The 25434-nt window shown below is 35.1% G+C and overlaps 5 protein-coding genes and 1 pseudogene across 13 annotated transcripts; 3 read left to right on the forward strand and 3 right to left on the reverse strand.

The window, feature by feature from the left end:
* The first annotated feature begins 776 nt into the window (after nt 1-776).
* LOC111777061 (uncharacterized) lies at nt 777-1360 on the forward strand. Its single transcript, XM_023656502.2, has one exon. It carries the CDS (start codon nt 777-779, stop codon nt 1209-1211), a length of 435 nt encoding a protein of 144 aa, XP_023512270.1. The 3' UTR covers nt 1212-1360.
* A 142-nt stretch (nt 1361-1502) lies between these two features.
* LOC111777062 (GDSL esterase/lipase At2g30310-like) lies at nt 1503-2949 on the reverse strand (annotated as a pseudogene). The gene is made up of 3 exons (XR_015412193.1): nt 2316-2949; nt 1803-2064; nt 1503-1709 (listed from the first exon to the last, which is right to left on the reverse strand). The product of XR_015412193.1 is annotated as a GDSL esterase/lipase At2g30310-like (transcript).
* Nucleotides 2950-4374: 1425 nt separating this feature from the next.
* LOC111777063 (uncharacterized) lies at nt 4375-4965 on the forward strand. The gene has a single exon (XM_023656503.2). The coding sequence runs from the start codon at nt 4375-4377 to the stop codon at nt 4822-4824; it is 450 nt and encodes a 149-aa protein (XP_023512271.1). The 3' UTR covers nt 4825-4965.
* Nucleotides 4966-5825: 860 nt separating this feature from the next.
* LOC111777429 (F-box/LRR-repeat protein 3) lies at nt 5826-10500 on the reverse strand. Of its 5 annotated transcripts, none has more exons than XR_015412192.1 (9): nt 9714-10500; nt 9515-9646; nt 9314-9418; nt 8848-9241; nt 8630-8759; nt 7622-7916; nt 7288-7539; nt 6400-6504; nt 5826-6287 (listed from the first exon to the last, which is right to left on the reverse strand). XR_015412192.1 is itself a non-coding variant. In XM_023657023.2 (9 exons), exons 1-8 carry the CDS (start codon nt 10398-10400, stop codon nt 6439-6441), a joined length of 2058 nt encoding a protein of 685 aa, XP_023512791.2. In that variant the 5' UTR covers nt 10401-10500; the 3' UTR covers nt 5826-6287; nt 6400-6438. The 5 variants fall into 5 exon arrangements, 4 of the variants coding, with proteins under 4 accessions (XP_023512791.2, XP_023512790.2, XP_023512792.2 ...); XM_023657023.2 differs by having other exon boundaries at nt 6400-6501; XM_023657022.2 differs by having other exon boundaries at nt 5826-6501.
* A 2050-nt stretch (nt 10501-12550) lies between these two features.
* LOC111777587 (peroxidase RIP1) lies at nt 12551-20071 on the reverse strand. 4 transcript variants are annotated; one of them, XM_023657247.2, is made up of 6 exons: nt 19875-20071; nt 19529-19723; nt 16590-16754; nt 13629-13792; nt 13340-13534; nt 12551-13258 (listed from the first exon to the last, which is right to left on the reverse strand). In XM_023657247.2, the coding sequence occupies exons 4-6, from the start codon at nt 13674-13676 to the stop codon at nt 12704-12706; spliced, it is 798 nt and encodes a 265-aa protein (XP_023513015.2). In that variant the 5' UTR covers nt 13677-13792; nt 16590-16754; nt 19529-19723; nt 19875-20071; the 3' UTR covers nt 12551-12703. The 4 variants fall into 4 exon arrangements, with proteins under 4 accessions (XP_023513015.2, XP_086974501.1, XP_086974500.1 ...); XM_087118375.1 differs by having other exon boundaries at nt 19529-19729; XM_087118374.1 differs by having other exon boundaries at nt 19529-19734.
* A 451-nt stretch (nt 20072-20522) lies between these two features.
* LOC111777586 (peroxidase 4-like) lies at nt 20523-21955 on the forward strand. The gene is made up of 4 exons (XM_023657245.2): nt 20523-20784; nt 20863-21054; nt 21172-21337; nt 21426-21955. Exons 1-4 carry the CDS (start codon nt 20554-20556, stop codon nt 21809-21811), a joined length of 975 nt encoding a protein of 324 aa, XP_023513013.2. The 5' UTR covers nt 20523-20553; the 3' UTR covers nt 21812-21955.
* The last annotated feature ends 3479 nt before the right edge of the window (nt 21956-25434 follow it).

Genomic DNA, 25434 nt, shown 5'->3' on the forward strand with positions numbered 1-25434 from the left:
AAGCAAAGCGATGAGAGGTTATGCTCAAAGTTGACAATATCAATACCATTGTGGAGATTGGTAATTCCTAACATTATCAAAGTCATGTCCTAAACTTAGTCATGACAATAGAATCCTCAAATATCGAAAAAATAATTGTGAGCCTCGAAGGTGTAGTCAAAAGTGACTAAAGTGTCAAACAAATGGTATACTTTGTTCGATGGAGCCTCGATTAAGGGGAGACCCTTGAGACTTATAGTGTACTTTGTTCGAGGGGAGGATTGTTGAGGAATACTAACTCTATTGTTATGAGGCCTTTTGGAGAAGCCCAAAGCGACATGAGAGCTTATACTCAAAGTAGACAGTATCATGCTATGGTAGAGATTTGTGATTCCTATCCTATTTAAAATTAAATAGAATTATAATAATATATAATTGAATGGTAAGAAAATATATTTTATAAAATTAACATTAATTTTCCTTTAATTAAAGCTAACCGAACGTCAATAACTGTCACATTCTGTGAATTTAAATTATTTAATCATATTACAATTATTATATAAATTATTTAAGGGCACTGTCCTGCAACTTGCTTGCTTATTCTAGTTACCAAACACGCCGGAATTTACTATATAATTTAATAAAAAAAATCCCCAAATTGTTGATTTTGTCCGTACGAATAAACTTGGGAGTTATATATATATATATATATAGTTCATTGTCTTTTATTCTTATTTACTCGTTCACAAAAATTCAAACTTTTTAGAGAGAGTTTAAAATTTTCGTAATTTGTTGAAATGGGTAACAGTTTAAGGTGTTGTTTGGCTTGTGTTCTTCCTTGCGGAGCTCTTGATTTGATCCGAATCGTTCATTTGAATGGCCACATCGATGAATTTGCCCGTCCCATCACCGCGGGCGAGGTCCTAAAAGCGAACCCAAATCATGTTCTTAGTAAGCCTTCTTCACAAGGGGTAGTTCGTCGGATTTTGATCCTCTCGCCGGAATCTGAGCTCAAAAGGGGCACTATTTATTTCTTGATTCCGGCGACTTCTCTACCGGAGAAGAAAAGAAACGCCGGAAGTAGCCTCAAAACTCCATCTTGCACCACCACCGGAGACAGTGATTCTTACCTCTCCGATGTTGTATCCGACAAGAAACCGTCGCGGCGGGACCGCCGCGGCGCCCGGGTGGTCGTATGGCGGCCCCGTTTGGAGAGCATTTCTGAAGACTAAAATAATATACTTCACATGTAAAAGTTTTGTTTTTTGCCGGCGCCGGGATCCGATTTTTCGGCCGAGATGATAAAACGAATCGGAGCTGTAATTTCGGGTTCTTTTTTTTTTTTTTTTTTTTTTTTTTACCGGTGGTAAGTTCGCTGTTTTTCACCCAATTTTTGTTCCGAGGTAAAGTGAATATATAGATCTTTTTTCTCTTCATTTTTTTGTCAATTATTATTGTAACTTAGTTTTATTTTTAGTTACGACATACTTTTAAACCCATAATGCCATAAAACTAGAGCTCGGTTGAAACTTATCAATTTCGATTCACGTGATCGAAAAACTTATTGAAAAGCGACTCCGCCATGAAGTTATAGGCTGTTTCAGTCGGATGAAAGCTATCCCAAAATACAAATTTTGATCGGTTTTTGCACGTTGGGGTTAATACATTACATAGAGGCCCTGCTTCAGCCAATCCCGTTCCACAACAACCTTTGTTTGTCTGCTCAAAACCTGTTCCATAAAATCCCCAAACAAAATTCACGTTAATTAAATTGATTTTTTTTTTTCATAACTTGATTTCTCTAAAATATTTTCCCGACTTACCATATTTATGAGGATTATTGACCATGTCCATGATTGGGGTGAAAATGTCAGCATACAAAACCGTGCTTCCCGAGAGTTTAGCCTCTAAATTTTTTAACAACTTCAGTAGCTTTTGATTATAGGCTTCTGAATCTGAATTTTGATCTTCTACACATTTTCGAGTCGGGAGATCTTTAAATGATAGAGTCTCTTGAATGGGAAGACACCCGATTGGAGGGAGTCCAGCAACCATAATATTCGAACATCCAAGATTGTAAATTCCCTACAATAAAATTAGCGAGAAGCATTTTCGAACAAAAATAGGTTTATTAGAATATCTTCCAGAACCCTAAAAATTAATTGAAATCTCGAATGATGTGATGTTGACGTAGCTAAAATGGTGTACCGATCTAAACTTCACGGCACTTTTTTAAATAAAAGCAAAGTCGAAGATATATATATATATATTTTTTATAATTTAACCTTATGTCGAATATTGATTGGATTAATGAGTGTATACGGTATGAAATTTACCTCGACCACGCTCTGTAATTTGCTTTGTAGAAAATCGTGATAGCTGCTGATATTGTATTTCAACTTTTTGATAGGATCGTTGTAGAAATTGAAGAGTACGTCATTGGTTCCTGCACTAACGACCACCAAAGCACGGCTAATAATTCTTTTACTTTCATCCATACCTACAATCCCTTCGAGCCTTTGAGTATAATTCTTGAACAAATCAATTTGCTTCGTCATCGAAATTACCTTGTTCATAGTCGATGTTAGATCGTCGAAGCCTGTGCCGGCAGATGCAAAATTGACCCCTGTTTTGATATCATCATTTGACAATTTAGGATCCAAAAACGGAGGAACAAGCTCCTTTATCCCCAATTTAGAAGCCATCATGTCCGGTATGAGTTTTCCATTACTAAACCTTCCCGTGGCAACATGGTTCGGGAAATCTTTACCATATGGAAAGTAATTGCCCTTGAAGACAGTGGGAATGAAGTTGTTATTTCCCGTATCTACAGTAGAATCGCCGAATATGAGAATTGCAAGAAAAGAACGAGAAATCTTAACATTCGAAGCATTGCATGGTTTGCTAAGAAATAACAGCCAGATTACGTGAAGCGATAGAGCAACAATGAGGTAAATTAGCTCGTGCCATTGCGTGTATGCTTCGAAGTTCTTGTTGTCCTTCAGCATTCATGTTAGCACAAATTTATAGAGGGCTTTGCCAGCAGTTTAGAACTAATTATGGTTTGATTTGGTTTTGATTTTCTTTCTCGATTAACTTAATTCCATCCCTTGTATTTCATTTTATGGGTAAGATTTTCCATTTTTGGTTGAAGTTGTGGTCGATTCTGTTGAGGATTGTTGGGAGAGGGAGTGTCACGTTAGCTAATTTAGAGAACAATTATGGATTTCCGTTCGTACGAGGTCTTTTGGGGAAGCCCGAAGTGGACAATATCATACCATTGTGGAGATTCGTGATTCCTAACATGGTATCAGACTCATGCCCTTCACTTAGCCATATCAATAGAATCTCTAAATATCGAAAATTTATGAGCCTTGAGGGTGTAGTCAAAAGTGACTAAAGTGTCGAACAAAGGTATACTTTGTTCGAGGGCTCTAGACGAAGGAGTCGAGTCTCGATTAAGGGGAGACTATTCGAGGACTACATATGCCTCAGGGGAGGCTCTATAAAACCACAGAGTTTATGCTCAAAGTGGACAATATCATATTATTGTGCAGATTCGAGATTATGTCTTGATCAATTGTGTTATACTTGAATATTGATAATATGCTAATGGATAGTCGTTTAACGACACGTGGTGTTCGTGATTAGAACGTTAGATACCTCTTATGCAGAGGCCATTAAGGCAGCAAACTTCAACCACTTCCCTATTTCTTCTATGTTTCCCAATAAACCCACAAACCCCAAAAATAAAATGTCTTATTGTGACCCACTTTAACTTGTTTCCTAATGGTGGGACAATCACAAATATTAAAATTATATAAAATAAAATATAAAACTTTTGTACTTCAAAATAATAATTTTATCAAAATCGACTTTAATTAGGAATTACACCAGAATATTAACGAGTTGAGTCGGGTCAGATTGTGACATTTTTGACCTAATTTAATTGTTTTGTAAATTTTTCAACCATAACAACTCTCGACATGAAGGAAGACATGCCTCCTGTGAATCATCAGGTTCGCTCGGTTGAACTCAACTGCAAAGAATTCAATGAATAGGAAAAGGAGAACTTTCGCTAGCTAATGTCTTTCGAGGAGTATCGGGAATACCCTTGAACCCGCTTGCTTATTCTAGTTACCAAACACGCCCCCGATAAGAAATGGTTTTTTAAATTAAGAAAAAGGCCACTAGAATGGGAATTTACTCCAAGGGGTAAACTGGTAATTTCACATGTAATTTAATATAATAAAAATCCCATCTTGTTAGTTTTGTTCGTACAAATAAATTTGGGCTTCATATATATATATATATATACCTAATTGTCCTTTCTTCTTCTTCTCCTCCCATTCACAAAAATTCAAGAGTTTAATTGTTTTTTAGTAATTTGTTGAAATGGGTAACAGTTTAAGGTGTTGTTTGGCTTGTGTTCTTCCTTGTGGAGCTCTTGATTTGATCCGAATCGTTCATTTGAACGGCCATGTTGAAGAAATTGCCCATCCCATCACCGCCGGCGAGGTTCTAAAAGCGAACCCAAATCATGTTCTTACTAAGCCTTCTTCACAAGGGGTTGTTCGTCGTATTCTGATTCTCTCGCCGGAATCTGAGCTCAAAAGGGGCACTATTTATTTCGTGATTCCGGCGACTTCTCTACCGGAGAAGAAACGAAACGCCGGAAGCAGCCTCAAAACTCCGTCTTCAAAGGCCAAAAACTGTACCGCCACCGGAGACAGTGATTCTTACCTCTCCGATGTTGTATCCGACAAGAAACCGTCGCGGCGGGACCGCCGCGGTGCCCGGGTGGTCGTATGGCGGCCCCGTTTGGAGAGCATTTCTGAAGACTAAAATAATATAGTTCACATGTAAAAGTTTTGTTTTCGCCGGCGACGGGATCCGATTTTCTGGCCGAGTTTAAAAACGAATCGGAGCGGTAATTTCGGTTCTTTTTTTTTTTTTTTTTTTTTTTTACCGGGGTAAGTTTGCTGTTTATCACCCAATTTTTGTTCCGAGTTGTGAAATCTTGAGATGGATTAAAAAAAACTCGAAATTTTTCCATTCCTTTTGAAGAGGTAAAAAGAAATTACTGTTGTAAAGTGAATATATAGTTCTTTTTTCTCTTTATCTTTTTTTTTTTTCTGTCAATTACTGTTATTATTTTTTAATTTTTAAAAAATATATCATAATAAAAATAATCCTTAAAAATCATAAATTTGATAGACAATATTTTTTTAAGAGGTAAAAAAAATATTTTGTAAAGTAAATTTATAGTTCTTTTTTTCTCTTCATTTTTTTTTGTCAATTGACATAAAATATTTAACATTTGCAATTATAAAATAAGAAAATTACTCTATTTTATCTAATAATATAAAATAATTTCTGACATGGATAATATATATATGATAATATAAGTTATAAATTAATAACTTGGTCTTCTCAATTTCACATGATCTTCTCAAACTCTCACTTCCATAAATGATAATAATGTAAATGTTTATTATTTAATTATTTTTTTCTTTGGACTACAAATTATTTGATTATATATATATATATATATAATTTTTTTTTTTATGGTAATGATTTGTTTCTCAAGTTAATATATAAATTTCATTTTTAATACCAAGTGATTTGCCTCGGTTTTTTAGGACCTCGTGTACTGTGTAGAGAAGTTTCCATCGTTCCATTTTTTCAAACAATGTGGGATCTCACAATCAATTCTTCTTGGGACCCAACGTCCTTACACACAACGTCCTCACGGGTACCAACATGGTAATCTACAATTAACGAACTTATAGTCCGGAATAAGTAAGCTCGCAGCGGTATCGAGAAGAGTTAGATAGGGTAATCCATAGCTAAAAATAAGGTTGGGAGTGTATAGATGTGCATGTGAGTGTTGCAGAGTTTAAAGAGTAGATGATTGTAAAGAGAGCACATGTAATGTTGAGGCATTGCTGAGAAGAAAGAGGATCTGGGTTTGCAGATTCAGGCTTCAATTCCCGGAGAATTTGGGAGAGTCTTCCCCATACTCCTCAAGACATGGCCTACGCCTTCCCTTTTTTTACTCTTTACAACTTCAACACTAGTTCAACCAACGCCTTCTTTCTCACAGTTTCCAAAGCAACAAATTTACAGCTTTATCAAGTTCTTATTTTCAAACATATGGTCATCTGCATCGATACACATGTCGGCCTCTGTTGTGGACACGTGTTGAGTCGAATCTCTCGCATCTTGCCCCGGGAGAAGGCCTGCTTTGGCGTTTGGGGGTGCGTGCTGCAAGCGAGAAACGGGTAGCAGGAGAACCAGCAGCAGCCCTGTGATGAGTAGATCATGCTGTGACATCTTTGGTCATTGGCTATGCTAAATATCAAGCAAGCTATTTGTTCCTCTTCTGCCTGTTTGGATCATGGCTTAATGTCAAGCTACCTGTCTAGAGTGTGTAAGTTTTGAAATCTTTGCCAGGGATTATGTTGAGCATCCTAAGCTTTTCCCACTGTGCAAATTCCAATCTTTGTCGTCTTGGTCAACCTACTAACAACAAGGTTCATCAGCCTCTTGTCCTAGTTTCCATTTGGTCAGTCACATGGAAAATGTATGGAAACTGGGATTGTAAAGTCAGAAAAGACATGAACATCTTAAAATATATACATAGTTCAGTTTGGTGGAAATCAAAGAAGCTTCATGCTAAGAAGTTTGCAATCAAGGATAATATGAACATCCATATGAGAAGGGTGGAATATTCTATGAGTATCTGAACTTAACTTATTCACGAAAGCAATGTTATTAAGGGCGTTGAAACCTCTCCCTAGCAGATGCATTTTAAAAATCTTGAGAGGAAGCCCGAAAGGAAAAGCTCAAAGAGGACAATATCTGCTAATGGTGAGCTTGAGCTGTTACAAATGGTATCAGAGCCAGAGCCAGACACCGGGCGATGCGCCAGTGAGGAGGGTGAACCCCGAAGGGGAGTAGACACTAACCGGTGTGCCCGTGAGGATTTTGGGCCTTGAAGGGAGTGGATTGGGGGGTCCCACATCGATTAGAGAGAGGAATGAGTGGCAACGAGGACATTGGGCCCCGAAGGGAGGTGGATTGTAAGATCGCACATCAATTGGAGAGGAAAACAAAACATTATTAATAAGGGTGTGGAAACTTCTTCTTAGCAGACACCTTTTAAAAACCTTGAGGAGAAGCCCAAACAAGAAAGTCTAAAGAGGATAATATCGACTAGCAATCGGTTTGGGCTATTACACAATGACATAGAGATGAACAACAAGCCATAGAGATGAACAAGCTAAAGCATAAGAAGATGAGTACCTGGAATGCTTTGTCCCTCCAGTACAATACGCATCCACGGGTTTCCAGGTACTTGCGAAAAGACGGGGGAAGCAAGGATTTGAATGACAAGTGCAGCTTCACCTTTCTTAGACCACCACATACCAGCAGGGCGGCAGTGAGGCCATCTGGAGTCAAGCCAGCCAAATGCAAGATGGTCATGTTTCTCAGGCAATTAATGCTAGCTAGAGACAATAGCCCAACATCTGTAACCGAACAGTATGATAAGTTTATCTGCAACCAAAAGAGGAAAACCTTTAGCAGTACAGTTTACACCAAACTCATTTTCAGGGCAATAGAGAATGAAGGAGCATGCCTGCTTCAGATTGTGAGAGAATTGAGCAAGTGGAAGCATCCCATCATCATCTACATTGACACATTTCTTTATATCTAGCACAGTAAGCTGCTTACATCCCATTGCTACGGCTGCGAGGCCGATGGATGAAATGCTACAACACCCTCGAATTTCAAGTGCTTTTAACCTCAAACATTTTGACAAGGATTTTAATGAAGAATCTGTAATTTTATTGTTATAAGCAATGTTAATCATCTCAAGAACAGGACAACCCTCAGCGGTTGCTGCAATGCCTCTGTCAGTTATTCCTGTCGACCTAACGAAACAAAATGGAAAAAAGAGAAAACTTACTAAATTACTACAGGAAAATCATGTACTGAGCTCTATATTTGAGCTCTTATAAGTATAACGTTTAGGTACTTGTATTTTTCTTTTAGGTAATGATAAGTCTATAGTTTTAGATTTATGTTGATATTAAAAGTTAAGAAGTAATCTAGAGATGTGCTATCTAGATTTGATGTTTCTACATATCAAGAAACCAAAAAAGATATTCAATCTTGAATGTGCTAAGACCAAAAACGGATATATCCTCCTTCCTAAACGTCTACCAATGTAGGAAGCTTATGAAGCTCTCTAACTCAAATTGCAACAACCCAAGCCCACACGCTAGATATATTGTTTGCTTTGGCCCGGTACGTATCGTCGTCAGCCTTATGGTTTTAAAACGCGTCTGCTAGAGAGAAGTTTCCACACCCTTGTAAGAAATGCTTCATTACCCTCTCCAATCGATGTGGGATCTCAGAATCCACTCCTATTGGGGGCCCAGCGTCATCGTTGGCACACCGCCCGATGTCTGGCTCCAATACCATTGCTAACAAATATTGTCCGCTTTGGCCCGTTACGTATGTCGTCAACCTCATGGTTTTTAAAACGCGTATGCTAAAGAGAGGTTTTCACACCCTTATAAGGAATGTTTCGTTACCCTCTCCAATCGACGTGGGATCTCACACAAATAGACAGACATCATACCTATATAAATCAAGCTCTTTGATTTTTGGACAGCCATTCGCAATGTGGGATAGACCATCATCGTTTATATTCAAGCAAATTCCCAGCTTCAGAACACTAAGCCTTGAACATTTGGAGACAGACTTCAAGCCTAAACAAAAGAAGCAACATTAATGTCAAAAACTTAAAAGAATCATGGAATATGTAATGTAAAACAGGAGCTAAAAGCCCTGTACAACCTTCATTGTCGATCTCGTTGTCAGTGACGTCAAGTTCCTCCAAGTATGGACAGTGTTTTCCTATCAATACATAAGCCTCTCTACGAACCAGGCTACAAGATTCCATCTTAAGCGAAAAAAGGGAAGAACATGAACTTGTAATGCTGTTAATGGATGCATAAGTTATCTTGCGGCAGCAAGTGATGTCTAATTTCCTCAACTGATTGTGTTTTTGCACAAGGGTGGAGACACACTCATCAGTCACCCCTGCACACTTGCTTAAGCTTAGCTCCTTAAGTGATGCACGCCAATTAGCAATGGCTCTTACCCCAGAAGTCGTAAGTGAACAACAATCCAATTTTAATGATTGCAAACCAGAAAAATTATGCAGACATTTTGCCATATCCGTTGTGATCTAAGGCAAGAACATAATCAGATAAGCACAATAATCTCAGATTATCACCAAAATACAACTACATTCACTTACTGAAGAGCCATATGATAAGATGAGCTGCTGAAGATCTTCAGAACCATTAATCAAAGAAGACAAACCAGAATGACTGATACTTTGACAGCGAGTCAGATTAAGCAACTGCCAACAAATTTGCACTTATATCAATAGTAATTACATTGAAGCCGCAGAAAAATGTTTTCCCAACAAAGGAAACGGCCAAATTAAGGAATGTACCTTCAATGAGTTTTTCTTGCAGTAACGCTCAAAGGCTGCAAGGCCTTCATCATCAATTCCATGGCATTCCTCAAGAACTAGTTCTTCAAGATGTTGCAGTTGAAGAATTGGCTGAAGACATTTCTCAGTAATCTGTAACAAAAATCTTCATTAGCTTTGAAAAAGAAGGCGGCGGGGGGGTTGAAGGAGGGGGAAATACCGGCAAGAAAGATAGGTCTAAACTCCTTAGCTCCTTGCACTTCGTTGCAATCAAACCAACACCCATATCAGTAATATGCACGCACCATTTCAGACACAAGACTTTCAGCTTTCTACATCCAACAGCAACACAACCAATCCCCATATCCGTAATCGATCTACACCTCGCCAACCACAATTTCTCCAAGTTTTTAGCCTCCGCTATGACCTTCAACGCCGAATCCGTCAGTGCAACCCCATTCGACAAGTTAATCTCAACCAATCCAGCACAATTCGTAACCAAATTCGACAATCCCTCATTCGAAAACGACCTAGACCGGGACAGATCGATGGAAAACAACGTCGTTTTCCAAGCACACGATATCGCATTCAAAAACGAATCCTCAACATGAAGGCAAAGGGATAGGTCAAGTTTCGAAATGGATGGATATCGACGAGCGATACTTCGAATCAGGTCAGAGCGCAGTGGTCTTAGAGATTTCCGGTGGTGTGATTCGGCGGAATAGAAGGATTTGCAGACGAGAGAGAACGATTTCCGAGAAAAAGGATCGTCGTGAAGATGGTCGAGAATCACGAAGATAATCTCCTCTGTGAGATGATCAAAGGGTCTGGAGAATGCGTCGTCCATGTCAATGGTCTTGAGCTTCTTCTTCAGTGGAGATGGAGCAGAATCAACTTTGGAGAACATGGTGAAATGGCTAAATCAAAGAACAGAGGAGGAGAAAACGAGGAATCTATGGGTGGAAGAAGGAAGAAGAAGCTGGAAAACAGGGTTGATTGGTTCAGAGACTCCACCAAGATTCTTGCCGAGAAGTCATCCGCTTGAAGAAACAGAGGTACGGAAAATTACATCCAACGCCTTCCTCGTCCATATTTATTACAAATTCAAAAATAATTCCCATTTTTTCATAATTAATTATGAATTAATTAGCAAAATAAATTCTGATATTCTAGCCCATATAAGCTGGGTGGATTATAAAATTTTTTAGGCCAATATATCGATAAACGTTCTATTTATTGAATAGGGTTCTATGGTAGGTCGGTGACCTCTGAAAGTAAAAGATTTTCTTGAGTTTACCTCTGAATAGAGTTATAATCGATTGATTTATGTGAAATTTAAACCGCTAGAAATTATAATATTTATTTAAATTTGGGGTTTAATATGATTTAATTAATTTTTTAATAAAAAATTTAATATAAGATAGAAAATAATACATAAAAATAAATTAACGAAAATAAATTTATAAATTCTAAAAAAAAAAAAAAAAAAAAAAAAAGGAAAATGATGGAGGTGATATTTGGTGGAAAGGCGATTGGGGAAGGCAAAGAACAAATGAGTGCACGTGGTACGGCATCAGAATGGGGCCCACCATACCCGCTAAAAAACGTACTTTGTTCTTGTCTTTCGTACTCTCTCATTTCAGAGCGTGTATCCACCGCCTATTCTATAATTGACAAGTGTCTTTCTTTTCTGCCGTCAGATTTTTAATATAGCGCACCACGTGGCAACTTCCAAATAAACGGGCCTTTTATATATACTCGACTTTGGGCTCAGGCCCACTCTTGAATTCCTCTTTCTCCGTTCTCTGACCCCTAAAACTGGGCCTATTTCCTTCTTGAGGCCCAATAGGACCCAATTTTGTATAATTAATCTTATAATTTATAATTTAAAATATAAATTATTATTTTTAATATAAAATCATTTTATTTTTGTTCATTATATATTATATAATATTGCAAAATAATAATTATAAAAAATTAAAATTTAAAGCATATGCTAAATGTGAGGACTTATAGTGAGAATATTAAAGAATATTATGTCAACTTAATAGAATTATTCCCATTTCACCTACCGATCTTATCACCATTAATTTTGAAGTTTATATTAATTAAAAATTGAAAATTGTTTTAAATGAAAATATATTTTATTTAATACTTATAGAATTGTATGAAAATGATCTTTAACATAAAAATAACGACCGAAAGGTTATTTATAATTATTGAAATTTATTTTATTTTATAATTAAAGAATGGATCCATTTGGTATTATAGCAAAAGTCCACTGTTGGGGCAGCCTAGTCTTGTCGGTACATTTAATTATACCCACCAAACTTATATTAAAAAGTAAACTAATTATTCCATTATTTAATTCATTTCCATTTTAAATTTTAATTGGTCAAATTTTATTTTAAAACTGTAGAAGAATTTATTTAAAATATTTATTATAAACTAAGAGATCATAAGTTCAAATTTTTTCATTGAATTCGAAAAAAAAAATAGTTTATTCAACCATGTTCGTAAAATCCGCTTAAATATATTCTTAATTGATTCTAGTTGAGTTGTCTTAGCTGCCCTTTTACCGAGCCAATCTACAAAGTAAAATCTCGCACAGGTGACGTTTTGATCCTAATCGAAGTGGTGTCCAACTGAGCACAACAGGATTGCATATCTTCAAAAGTGATTGTGTTTCTCGTCTCTTCTAACATTCCTTTGGAATATGCATAGAGAACTTTAGGAGGCGTTAGTAGGGGAGATATCGAGACAAATTTGATGACCTTTCACACATCTCGAAGCTTCTTTACTCCTTTTAGGCTCAACCGTCACAATCTTTGAGGGCGTCCCTCTCTCTCTCTCTCATTCCAATGTGCACTCCAAGCCTTTAGGCGTTTATACCCACAACAAGTTTCAAGTGTTGATAAGAGACGATCAAAGATGACTAGCAAACTAAGAACCATTATCTCTGACATTTCAAACATTATTTTTTTTCACATTTAAAAATATCTTATGCATTAACGATTTTGAAACAAAATTTTAATATTTTCTACAACATTTTAGGAGGGCACAATAATTATTTAATTTCATATAATACAAACAAACATCAACGAAGGTTATACACAAACTTGCACACTCTTCGACACTCGAATCCCAAACAACGTTAATCCAATTCCAAATCCAAATTCAAATCGAAAGCGAAAACCAAACCGAAACATTTTAGTTGACAAACCGACAATTTTGTCTGATTTCTCCGTAACTTCCTGTAAGTGGCTTTATATTACCCATTTTGATCATGGAAGAACCAAAGTCATCTCTAAAGGAGTATGGATATCTGCTATAATACGACACCAATTCATCACTCTCCTGGCTCCCGCCGCCGAACAGTTCCTGGTCGGAATGGAGAAGACCCTTCTTATTCAACAAAGCTTTGAAGTAGGCATTGTCAAAGAAATTGGAAGTCTTGTCAAGACCCATCAGATTGTTATCCTTGCCGCTTGGTGGGCAAATTGCCTTCAGCGACGCTGCGAATTTCCGGTCGATATTGGTGTCGTTGTATATCCTTGCTCGGAAGGTGGCGCATCGAGCTTTGCCGAGGGTGTGGCCGGCCGATAAGAGGACGAGGTCCTTGAGGTCGAGACCTTGAGATTGGAAGCTGGATAGAAGCTGTGAGAAACTGAAAAATGGCGGAGGGAGGCTTCTGTTGGCATCGTTTACGCTTGCTGTTCTTGCATCTCTTCTTCCTAATAGTACTTTGTAGTTTGGCCCACCAAGCTGTTCAAAACATAGTTCAACATTTTGGATCGTTAATAATATTTTTTGGATTTTTGAGCGATTTAATAGTTTTATACTTACAATAGCAACAGAATCACGAGCAGCAACAGCTAAGATATCAGCACAAGACACAACATTGCCTTTACAAGCCTTATTGACTTTTTGTTTAATCTGGTCGACGACTTCAAATCCTCTGATCGAGTTTACATTAGGAAAGGCAGTCTTTTCTCCAACGAAGTTACCAATATCGTCCAATAAGACCGAACCATCGCAACCCTAATCATAAAAAAAATTACAACTCTCAATTGATTGCATTATATGAGTTGAACAAAACGAACAATCAGAACGACAAGAAAGAAGATGAACTTACATTGACGAAGCAGTCGTGGAAATGGAGACGTAAGAGGGAAGCTCCCATACGAGGCTCACGTTTGATGGCGTTCAAGACGACGGATCTAATGGTGGACAAGGCCTTGGGGCAGACTTTGTTGTAAAAGTTGGGAGTCAGCTGTGCATGGCTATGGCTTAGGGCAGCTGATAAAACAAAAACACAGAGAAAAAGAGAGCGAAGGGCCGCCATTAGAGCTATTGCTTGCTTACTTCTTGTAATATGCTACAGTATTTCTTGGGATTCCACAGTGAAGATGATGAGGAATGTGTTTGGTTTATATAGGGAAAAATGAGGAAGGTGTCACGGGTAGGGTGACACCATGGTTTGGATATCTCAAAGGTATGAGAGGAGAAAGAGCTCTTATGGACCAAGTCTCCCATGGCTCTTATCAAATTATGCTTTGACAATTTTTTAAGTCAACTATTGATGGGCAGGAGATGGAACAATCCATTGTTAAGAAGGTAATAGGTGGCTCCTAGATGTCATATACGAGTTCCTTGCATTTGTGATATTTTTTTGTAAAATATTTTATCAAGTAAGTTCCAATATTATTCAGGCTAGACAGTTGTAATAATAATTTTTACTTGTTATTTTTATCACAATTTTATAAAACGTATTTGGAACAAAAGGTAGAATATTTCAAAATTAATTTTGAAATGATGATAATAATAATAATAATAATAATAATAATAAATCATTTTCAAAGAGTTACCAACAAGATAAGGATTTTGATCATTTTTATTTTTATTTTTAAAACATTTTTTTATATAAAATAAATTATTGAGAGTTGAAACATTGATACATTTGGTTGTATTTTCTAAAAGTGTTTTTATACACAAATTTATTTGGTTTAAACACAAATCTATTTCAAAATCAAGTAAGCTAAATTGAAAAAAAAAAAATTAAAAATATGAAACAGATCTAAATATTTTTATTGTACAAGACTTCTAATTCTACTTGGAATTTTGAAATTGTTAACTAATAGGCAAAATATTAATCGAATTGTTTTTGAACAAATCCACCAACCACTTGACCTGCTAGCAAATAAATTGATATTATACTTAAAACATAACTTAAAGAAGCTTCATTTGAACAGTCGTTTGAACACGCACCCACTTCATTGGAATTATAATATTCAAATAATTTTATAGTTCATATTGAATTTTAACTTATAGTCCTACCGACTTTGTGCATTAAGAATTCATTTACTAAAATCAAATGGAATTTAGTCAGTCAAAAAAAATTACTATGATCCTCAAACTTTCAAGCAAAGAAAAAAACAACTTTACAAGTGTAACAATAAACATGTAATTTAACTAATAAGAAAAATGATAGTAAGCCAGCACAGAAATAATGACATAAAAATAAGGCATTGGATCATTTTTCACCTAGTTAGAAGTTCAAATTTCCTATTTAAGTCTCGTTTTACAACCTTCATTTTTTTCTTCTTTTTCTATTTATCAACGTTAAATTAATGGTTACAATCTCTACATCGATGAGATTCCACGTTGGTTGAAGATGGGAACAAAACATTCCGTCTTTTTAAGGTTGTGAAAACCTCTTCCTAGCAGACGCATTTTAAAATCGTGAGGCTGACGACAATACGTAACGAGCTAAAACAGACAATATCTACTAGCAGTGAACTTGGATTAGTACAACCTATGCCATTGGATCTACCATCCTAAATTCTTCCACTTGAAGCCTTTAAAATCAAATATCCTTCAAAATATTAACCTCTAACCTACGAGGAATTCTGAAGAATAGTCAGAACATAGAACTTAAGAATTGGCCCCAAAAGGAGGAGGAGGAAGAAAGTGTTATTTAAGAGAGGGTCAATGCCTTACAAAGAGACACAAAACCCACGGTTGGTTTTGACCAAATTTAAATTAAAACAGTTGCCAATTGATCAACTTGTGAAACATTTATCCCTTCCTAGCTAAGTCAACTGTTCCTGATGACAGAGGGAATAATTGGGTTGGTCTTTGACAAACATGTGTTAAAGCTTTGGCTTTGCTTCACCTACCTACTACATTTGTCCCATTCTATCACCACACTTTTTCAATCATTTTGGAGATTAATTTTGTGAAAACTATGACCAAACAACCTGTGAAGGTAAGGTTAAGTGTTGTACTATTTCATTTGCTATTATAATCCAACTGCAAGGAGTCAGTGAATCACTCACTACGTGAAATTAGGAAATTTTTCCTTCCTAATATAACCGAGTATTTTTTTTCTGCTTAATACATCCATACAATCATTGCCTTTGAACTTTTAACTGGTCTTCATTTTTTTTTTACTGTTTTAAAATTTTCTATGAAGGAATTTTCTAAACTCTAAATTAAGAGGGCGTGATGTATTGGGATGATATATTCTGAACAAATCAATAATATATATTTGACTAGCATGCAACTTCCGAATAAAATATGTCGTGAGATTAAATATAAATTGTTGTTAGCTGTTAAAAAATTGCGACTTCCACACTTGGGAATAAAAAGTTTGTTTAATATTTGAAAAAAATACAAGTGTTGTATTAAAAAAAGTAGTAGTAATAACAATATTATCGAAATGATTAGCATAATTTATTCGGTATTGTCTTTTTGAACAAGTAATAGCCACTGTAATCTTTTATTTAAAATATTTTGGGAAACAAACACGTATTTGGAAGTGATCTAACTCAGAAGGCAAGCTAGGACAAAAAAAAAATCAAAATGCTTTCTGAACAAAAGAACAAAATTAATTCATAAAAAAAAAAAAAATTATAATTTGAAACGACTTTTTATATTTTAAAAGACCAAGAAAAAAAAGAAGGCTTAAAGAATTGGTTTATAAACAAAGTTAGCTTAAGTGTATTACTTAGTTTTAGAATCTTTAAATAAATTAGATTCATGGGCAATCAGAATAAGATGCATCATTTAATAGCAATGAAGGTTAAATGTGTACCTCAGAGTGAGTATTCTCCAAATTCAATGCTCCATGCTGTTGAGGTCCCAGATAAATCCAGAATTAACGTAGAAAGCATTCCCATCAGAATCATCAGCGGGTTCGGCTCAATCCTGGGCCTCTTTTTGTGATGTAAAATAATGGCCGAAATTTGTCAACAGTCACCTGTTACCCAAAAAAAAAATGCGACCGCATCATTGTCATGGGTTGGGAGGCAAAACATAAAAAATGTGAACCCACCTAATACGATAATATATCTGATAATTATGAAGCTGAATATTAATGGAAATAGTATAATATGGATACCAACAATTGGAAGGTTGCAGAAATGATTATTATATGGCATCAGCTAATAATTGACAGAGCAGATTGCAGTTTACATAAGCAATAAATTGACAAAATGATGACATGCACTGTGTTAAGGAGGAATAAATAAGTTGTAGACGTAAGAAATTGTCCACTTTGAGCATTTGATTTTCCAAAATGTTTGAGCATTTGATTTTCCAAAATGTTTTATACCGATGGAGATAGTATTTCCTACTTATAAATCCATGATCAACCCTTTAATTAACCGATGTGAGACTCCTCTCCCAACAATCGTCCTCCCCTCGAATAAAGTACACCCTATCTCCTGAGGTTTTATGGAACCCTCGAACAACCTCCCTTTAATCGAGGCTCGACTCCTTCTCTGGAGCCCTCGAACAAAGTACACCCTTTGTTCGACATTTGAATCAATTTTTTACTATACTTAAACTTCTTTGTTCGACATTTGAATCAATTTTTTACTATACTTAAACTTCTTTGTTCGACATTTAAGAATTCTACTGACATAACTAAGTTATTGGCATAACTCTGATACCATGTTACAAACTACGTCTCTCTACAATGTTATAAAATTGTTCACTTTGAGCATAAACTCTCGTGGCTTTGTTTTTGGTTTCTCCGAGTAGTCCTCTCCCAACCATCCTCAACATCATTCAACTTAAAAGTTTCTAATAAATTATCTTATATGCTGACTGAGGTGTTCTAAATTTCTATACGAGTTTCCATCTGGATATGCTGCACCCTTGATATCCTTACACCACAAGAACTCATCAAGCAATGTTAAGGGTGCACAGATTCAGCGAACTTAAAGCAGAGGATGAAGATCTATGTTTTTCTCGACTCTGCAGAATACGCTCTAAGAAGCAAGGACGATTGACTCTTTAACTACGAGCATTTCAGTCTTGTTAAAACCACAATTCTTTAGAGAGGATGTGTTTTTCATTAAAGGACTCTACCTTAACAAAAGGATATGTTTTTTTCTCAAAAGACAACTCTTTACCAAGAGATGGGAGTATTTGAATGACCACAAATAGTCTATAACTATGTGATTTTCTTCTATGTGATTTTCTTATTTGTTTGATACACACAAAAAAACACTTCTTTTTTCAGACAATTACTCGCATATTGTAGTGTTCGTTCAGTTTAGTGGTTGATGTGCTCATTCACAGATTGATATTCTGTTCTATCCTGGGAGGCAATTGTTTGACACCTTGAGTCTTAAAGAAACAGTGTGAGTTCATTGGGTTTAGTTTAAACTAAGAAATTTTTGAGTGATTCAAGCATTAAAACTAATCACACGGTCTTAGGTTCATGTCGATCCAAAATACAAAGGCTAAAGTCAAGTAACAATTTGCACGACAAAAATTGTCTAAAATTCTATGATAAGATTGAGATTCTTTATATATATCCAACAAAACAATAAGAGAGTATTCCTATTTATAAAAAGAATAAGAGATTGTTTCTTTCCCTCTGCACAATACATATTCATGTTACCTTCAGAGGATAAACAACATCAAGGCTCCATGAATCATGAGAAATGTCTATTCAATGATCACAAAGATGGAAGTTAAGATTTAGTTTTATAAGTAACTTATGTAGTCTTTTTCTCTTGTATACTTGATGTGTTCATAATCTGTACGAGTATGAAAAGTATCTCTTCATGGAAAACAATCCATCAAACCACAAAAGAAATTTTTCAAAACCTAAATGATAGTTGGGGTGATGTTTTTAAAAATAGTTTTTTTTCCTCCGTATTCAAAACTATTGCCAAAAGTTGTGCTAGATAACTGGCAAGGTCAACTAACAAGTTTCTTTTATATATCCATGAGTGTCGAGATCAGTATATGTGCATCTCGACTATTCTCACGGGAAATTACTTGGTCCTACTACTACATTTGTCTACCAAGGAAACTTGTAGGATACTAAATTCTGCGTAGGTAGTCACTATGACTTAAACTCATTCCCTCTTAAGTCATTTTTATACCTAGCTCATAATTTTAAAAGGAATAATAGCTTGAGTTGTCTTAAGAAGCAGTTTAGCAAAACACAGATGCAATATGGCCCTGACCTAAGTTTCAGGAACTGCACTTCTATTCATATTTTTATTGATACAAGTAGTACCGGGGGTGGTTTTATAGATACTGCTTAGCCACTGAGTTTCAATAACTAACCACTGGTATGAATCTAACATAAAACGCTTTAACCAAAACTAAGAATACAAATAACAAAACAGCTCAAACAATACACCAAATATGTACGCAACAACTCGATGCCACAAGCTCTTCATAGGAACATTAGACCGCAATTAGAGGAAAATCTTTTAGACTCAAATGTGGTTACCAGGTAGTATCATAACCATTATTGACAGCCGCAACGTAGTCCTTGAAGCTCGAATACCATCTCAACATCATTTAATTCACTTAAAAAGTTTTACGACTTCTGGAAGACTAAAGTTGTGGACGTCAATAACAATGCTAAACTTTCCAGTCAGTAATCAGACTAAGCAGGCTTTGATTCGCAACAATGCAGTGTTAACATATGCATACATACAGCTAAAATGTAGGTTTCCATGAAATTATAACTTAGTAGTTGCTTTCGTAGGAATGAGAGCTAACCTTAACGTCGGTGTTCAGAGCGTGAGTGACGGCGAGGCATTGATCGATCTGCTTAGCGAATCGAGCAATCGTAATCGCTAATGCCCTAATTTCGAGTTCAATCAACTTCTAATTGACAAACGATTCTTGAACTCCACCATTCACAGCATCGACTAAAAGATCCGTAACACACACCGCCTTCTGAGTAGCATCTTTCTTCGCCTTCTCTATCGCGATGATTCAAAACAAGGAGATTACTATTTAATATCACGAAACTTTAAAATAATCAGCATCTAAAGACTATGAAGCCGTAAGAGAGAGTGAAGAAATTACAGAAAACAGAGAGAGAGAGGAGATAGTAACTAACCGGAGTTTTCCCGAACCTTGAGAGAGGCGTACTAGTGATCATTGACCATTCGAAGCAATGAAGCTTCCAATCCTCCAACCTCGGCGCTCAATCTATCCATCTCCGATCGAAATTTCCCGCGATTAGGCGCTACAGGGAGTTGCGGCCAAGATGAACCTCACGGAGAATTCACGTCTGGCGCGAAATATTCTGGTTCACATTTCACAAACTCTTATTACTTTTAAATAATTTTAAATTTTATAAATATATATTTATTTATTGGGTATTTTTTATTATTATTTTTAAGATGTATAATGAATTTTTCAAATTTGTTAAATTAAATTATGTTGGAATTTCCAACGTGGCTGCCTTACAAATAATCCCTGCATCAGATACTTCACTGACAAAAAAACGAACTTTTCAAAGTAGTCCAATGAGCGAATAATAATAATAATAATAATAATAATAAACCTTCAAATTTGACTATTTTTCCTTCAAAAATTAATTTTTAATAAATAAGCTTCTTCTAGTAATTCAAATTTTATATTTTAAGTATTTTTGTAAATAAATATTTAAAATATTCCAACCAAATTTTACTTGGTCTCCTTTCAAGTTTCCATAAATACCCCTCTCTTCTTCAAGCTTCAATCATCCTATCTTCATTGCTTTTCCAATAATCTCTCCTTTTACTTTGAAATCCATGGCGATTGTAACCCTTTCTCGTCCCAACAAAATGGTTGTGGCCTTAGCATTAGCCTTATTCGCCGTGTTCATGGGGAACTCCTCGGCTCATCTCTCTCCCGATTTCTACTACAAGAGCTGCCCTAAGCTCTTTAGCACTGTCCGAGCCGGTGTTCGGTCTGCCGTGGCTAAGGAACCTCGCATGGGCGCTTCCCTTCTCCGCCTCCACTTTCATGACTGCTTCGTTAACGTATAAAAATCTCTTTTCTTATATTAGTTATGTTCTCTTTTTTAATTATATTATGTACAATTGATCGTCATTTATTAGGGTTGCGATGGATCGATTCTTCTGGAAGATACTCCTACATTCACGGGAGAGCAAACTGCAGCTCCCAATAATAGATCCGTTAGAGGGTTCAATGTAATTGAGAGTATAAAGAAAAATGTTGAAAAAGTTTGTCCTGGTGTTGTCTCTTGTGCTGATATTTTGACTCTTTCTGCTCGTGACTCTGTCGTAGCTGTGAGTTTTTTTTTTTTTTTTAATTACATCAATTTTCTAAACCTCGTACCTTAAAAAGTGTTTGTTTAGTTTGACTCGATTATGTTGACTTTTTGCTCGACTAATTAATTTTTTCAGCTTGGAGGACCAAGTTGGAAGGTTAAATTAGGGAGAAGAGATTCTAAAACAGCCAGCTTCTCTGATGTCGTTGGTGCCATTCCTCCGCCAACTTCCACCCTCGACACCCTCATCAACCGATTCAACACCAAGGGCCTCTCCCCTCGAGACTTGGTTGCCTTATCTGGTATGGAACTTTGAACATATGATCATGTTAAATCACTAATCTAATTATGATAAATGGAATTATATCAATACTTAATTGATGCATGCAGGAGCCCACACCATTGGACAAGCTCGGTGTTTGTTTTTCAAGAATCGTATATACAACGAGACCAACATCGACAAGTCATTTGCTAAAGAGAGGCAACGAAGCTGCCCAAGAAATGGAGGAGACGACAATCGTGCCCCTTTGGACTTTAGAACCCCAAAGCTTTTCGATAACTACTACTACAAGAACCTTTTGGAGAAGAAGGCTTTGCTCCGCTCCGATCAAGTCCTCCACGACGGCGGATCCACCGATTCCTTCGTTGAACTCTACGGTGACGACAGTGATGCCTTTGAGTCTGACTTCGTGGCTGCTATGATCAAGATGGGCGACATTCAGCCACTCACTGGATCACAAGGCCAGATCCGAAATGTCTGCAGCCGACCCAATTGATGAACTTTAATTTGGTGATTGAGAATAATTATTTTTCCTTTTTTTTTTTTTTTAATTCGTTTGAGAAAATAATAAGCTAAGTGTGGATTTGTTGTATTTTTTTAAAAATAAATTTATGATTAATGATATGATTTTATTGTTTAATCTTTGACCCGAGTCCTTTAAACAAGACAACCCGAGCATAACTTTGTAATAACAAAATATGTATTTCGATCAACTGTCAAAAATTTAAATTAAAAAAAAAAATCTTGCAATTAATTTGAATATAGAAAGTATATATTAAAAAAAACTAAATAAGTATTAAGTTATAAATAATCATAATTAATAATTAAATTTATATTTATAAGTTAATCATAGTATCACAACAAGTAATTTAATTTGTTTTTAAAGAAATGGTTAACTAGTTTTATTTATTTTAAAACTGGTTAAATTTATTTAATATCATCAATATTTTTATTTAATCTCCTCTATTAAAGAAACTATAATTCTTTGGAATATAATTTATATATATATTTGATATGGAATAAACCTAAGGGAAAGTATGGAACCGATTACCTTGATGATCAAGATCTAGAGTAAAGAAAACTCGTGATTCGAATCACTCCACAAGAGGTTTGATCAATATCACTTGAATGATTCTAGCATATAAGTTATAAACACAATAATTTGCAAACAAAATCTTAACTCTCAACAAACTGAAAAAAATAGAAATTCTATTCTCTTTTGGAACAATATCACTTGAATGATTCTAGCATATAAGTTATAAACACAATAATTTGCAAACAAAATCTTAACTCTCAACAAACTGAAAAAAAATAGAAATTCTATTCTCGTGATGTGTCCGATGAAAATGAGGCTTTATATAGCCTTTACAACCTTAACCTATGTAACCTTAACTTCTTAAATTAAAAATGAGCTTAAATATAGAAATTTCTTGGCTTTCGTCCGACCTTAACTTCTTAAATTAAAAATGAGCTTAAATATAGAAATTTCTTGGCTTTCGTCCGACCTTAACTTCTTAAATTAAAAATGAGCTTAAATATAGAAATTTCTTGGCTTTCGTCCGTGTAATTGAACCTTGAGATATAGAAATTTCTTGGTCGTGGTTCATACCAATGGAGTTAGTATTCCTCACTTATAAACCCCTTAATCGAGGCTCGACTCCTTTGGAGTCTTAGTCATTTTTTACTGCCTTCGAGGAGGGGCTTGGCTCCTTTTCTTTAGGAGTTCTTTGTGATTTATCAATCTATTGGCACGACTAAGTTTAGGGCATGGCTCTGATACCATGTTAGACGAACACGACTCTCCACAATGGTATGATATTGTCCACTTTGAGCATAAGCTCTCATGGCTTTGCTTTGGGTTTCCCCAAAAGGCCTCATACCAATGGAGTTAGTATTCCTCACTTATAAACCCATGATCATTCCCTAAATTAGTCGATGTGGGACTTCCATCATCCAACAGATCCAACTCAATTTACGAACACCCTTATATTCCTTTTCGGTTAAATAATAAAAGTCAATAATAAAAAATTAATCTCATTTATCCCCTTCGACTAAGTATAAAAATACCTAGCGGTGACAATGGCAAGTGTGACCGACCAATGAAAACCTTGAGTTGGTGGGGGAGGGAATAGTCTCAATATTTGATTATTCTAATTTTAAACTATTTAACTACTTAATCATTAATATGTTCCTAACTTTGACTTTTTCTCTACCTTCTCATTTTCATTACTTAAAAAAATATATTCTTTTTTCTTTGTTTGACTTGGCTTGCTTGTAATGGATAATAAATGTGCTAAATTTATAATAATTTATTCCTTTCAAATTTCTTTTTCAATTAATTATTCAAAAAGTTTCGATTTTACTTCTTTTACGTTATCTTTTATAATATTATTATTAAAATAACGTAAATTTTAATTTAAAGAAATAGACATGCTTGTCGTTTATAATCTAATTTTAATTATATTAAATTAACTATGTCCTAAAATTATTTTTATTTCTATTAGAAATTATTAGCATCAAATCTAAAATACTAACTAATATCAATGTATTTATATTATTTAATGAACTGAAATCGATACGATAAAATTTTGAGCTCGGGTTTCTTATTTTTATTTTAAATTAAATTACCCGCTAAATTCAAATTTTAGAATTAATTTATTTTTTTAAAAAAATATTATTTACACTTATACAATACAAAGTCCACTACACATTTTCAACGAGACTGGTCAATTAGAAAAGGTTCTAATTTTCCTTAGAAGTTTGCGTGACCTTTATCCAAAAGAAATTAATATAGAAAAAGAGCCACAAAGAGCCTTGGCTTAGTTGGCTTTCTCTACTTCGTATGAAGCTTCATGAGGGCAATTTGGTAAATTACTCTTTGAAAAAATTACAATATTATAATTAGTAAATTATACTCCCGTGCTTTTTAACAAGAAGTGTTCATATGACCCAATAACTCAACCAATCTCAACTATCAACGTAACCCATAAAAGTTGGGTTAGATTTTTGTCCAGGTCATTAATTCAACCAATGTGAAATTTCATGTTGATCCAAAAGATGTGTTTAAACCTAACCCGATCGAAAATGTAATTATTTTGATAATGAAACGAGATAAGAACGAGAATATAAAAACCAAATTATAACCCTATAAATAATGAACTAAGGTCAAAAAAATAATACTTAAACGTTAATTTTACCTTCTAAAACGACGTATAAAAAATAATATATGCTTTGAAAGTTGGGAATTATTGCAGCCTTTGAATTAATTGTTAGGCAAGCTATGCTTTGAAAAAAAATTAATCATGATATTATTGAGTAAATTACGGTTAGGTAAAATTTTAAAGTGTTTCACAAAATGATATTAAATTGATAATTAATATTTAATTTTGTTTAATATAATTATTTAATAATTATAATATAAAAATAAGGAGACTAAAAAAATAAAAATTGAATTCAAATTGCATATAAATTTTGGAGGAAGAGTATCCAAGTAGGTAGATTATAGATGTTCCTTCCCTTAATATTTACCAATAAAATCACCAAATATATTATTTTATTTTATGTATTGTTTTTAGTCAACCATTTTGGCTTCCTTTGATGCCTATAACTAATCAAATGTAGCTCTGGTTACTTTTCAAGATCGGGATGTTTTTTAGTCAACCAAAAATTTTGAGTTGGTCGGGTTGGCTATTCGAATCGTATAGGCTTCATGACCCATGTGACACTCGAGTGAAGGAGAGGTATATGAATGAATCCAATCAGAGCGACTCTAAGGATAGGAGGTCTAAGAAAAACTTAAACGAAATGAACGTTATTATCTATACCAACAAGGTGCACTCTCATTTTCAGTGGCTCAATTATAAGAATTTTGTGGTTAAACGTGTTCTACTTGGAAATTTTCTTAGAATGCATGGTGAAGACAAATTATGTTGGAAGGGCTCGTGTTGATGTGTGAAGTTGGTTTTCACTCTTGAAAATAAAAAGTGGGTTACGTGGCTATGTCGCGGGAGATGTAAGAGAATGTCGGGCCATTAGTCAAATTGGACCGATAATATTCAAATTATTTAAATTATTAGTCTAGGTTGTTGAGGTTATTGACATTTGAACGGTATTTTTACT

Source organism: Cucurbita pepo, chromosome 16 (genome assembly GCF_057944985.1).
Source record: "Cucurbita pepo subsp. pepo isolate OVF chromosome 16, ASM5794498v1, whole genome shotgun sequence".
In the NCBI taxonomy this organism is placed as follows: Eukaryota; Viridiplantae; Streptophyta; class Magnoliopsida; order Cucurbitales; family Cucurbitaceae; genus Cucurbita; species Cucurbita pepo.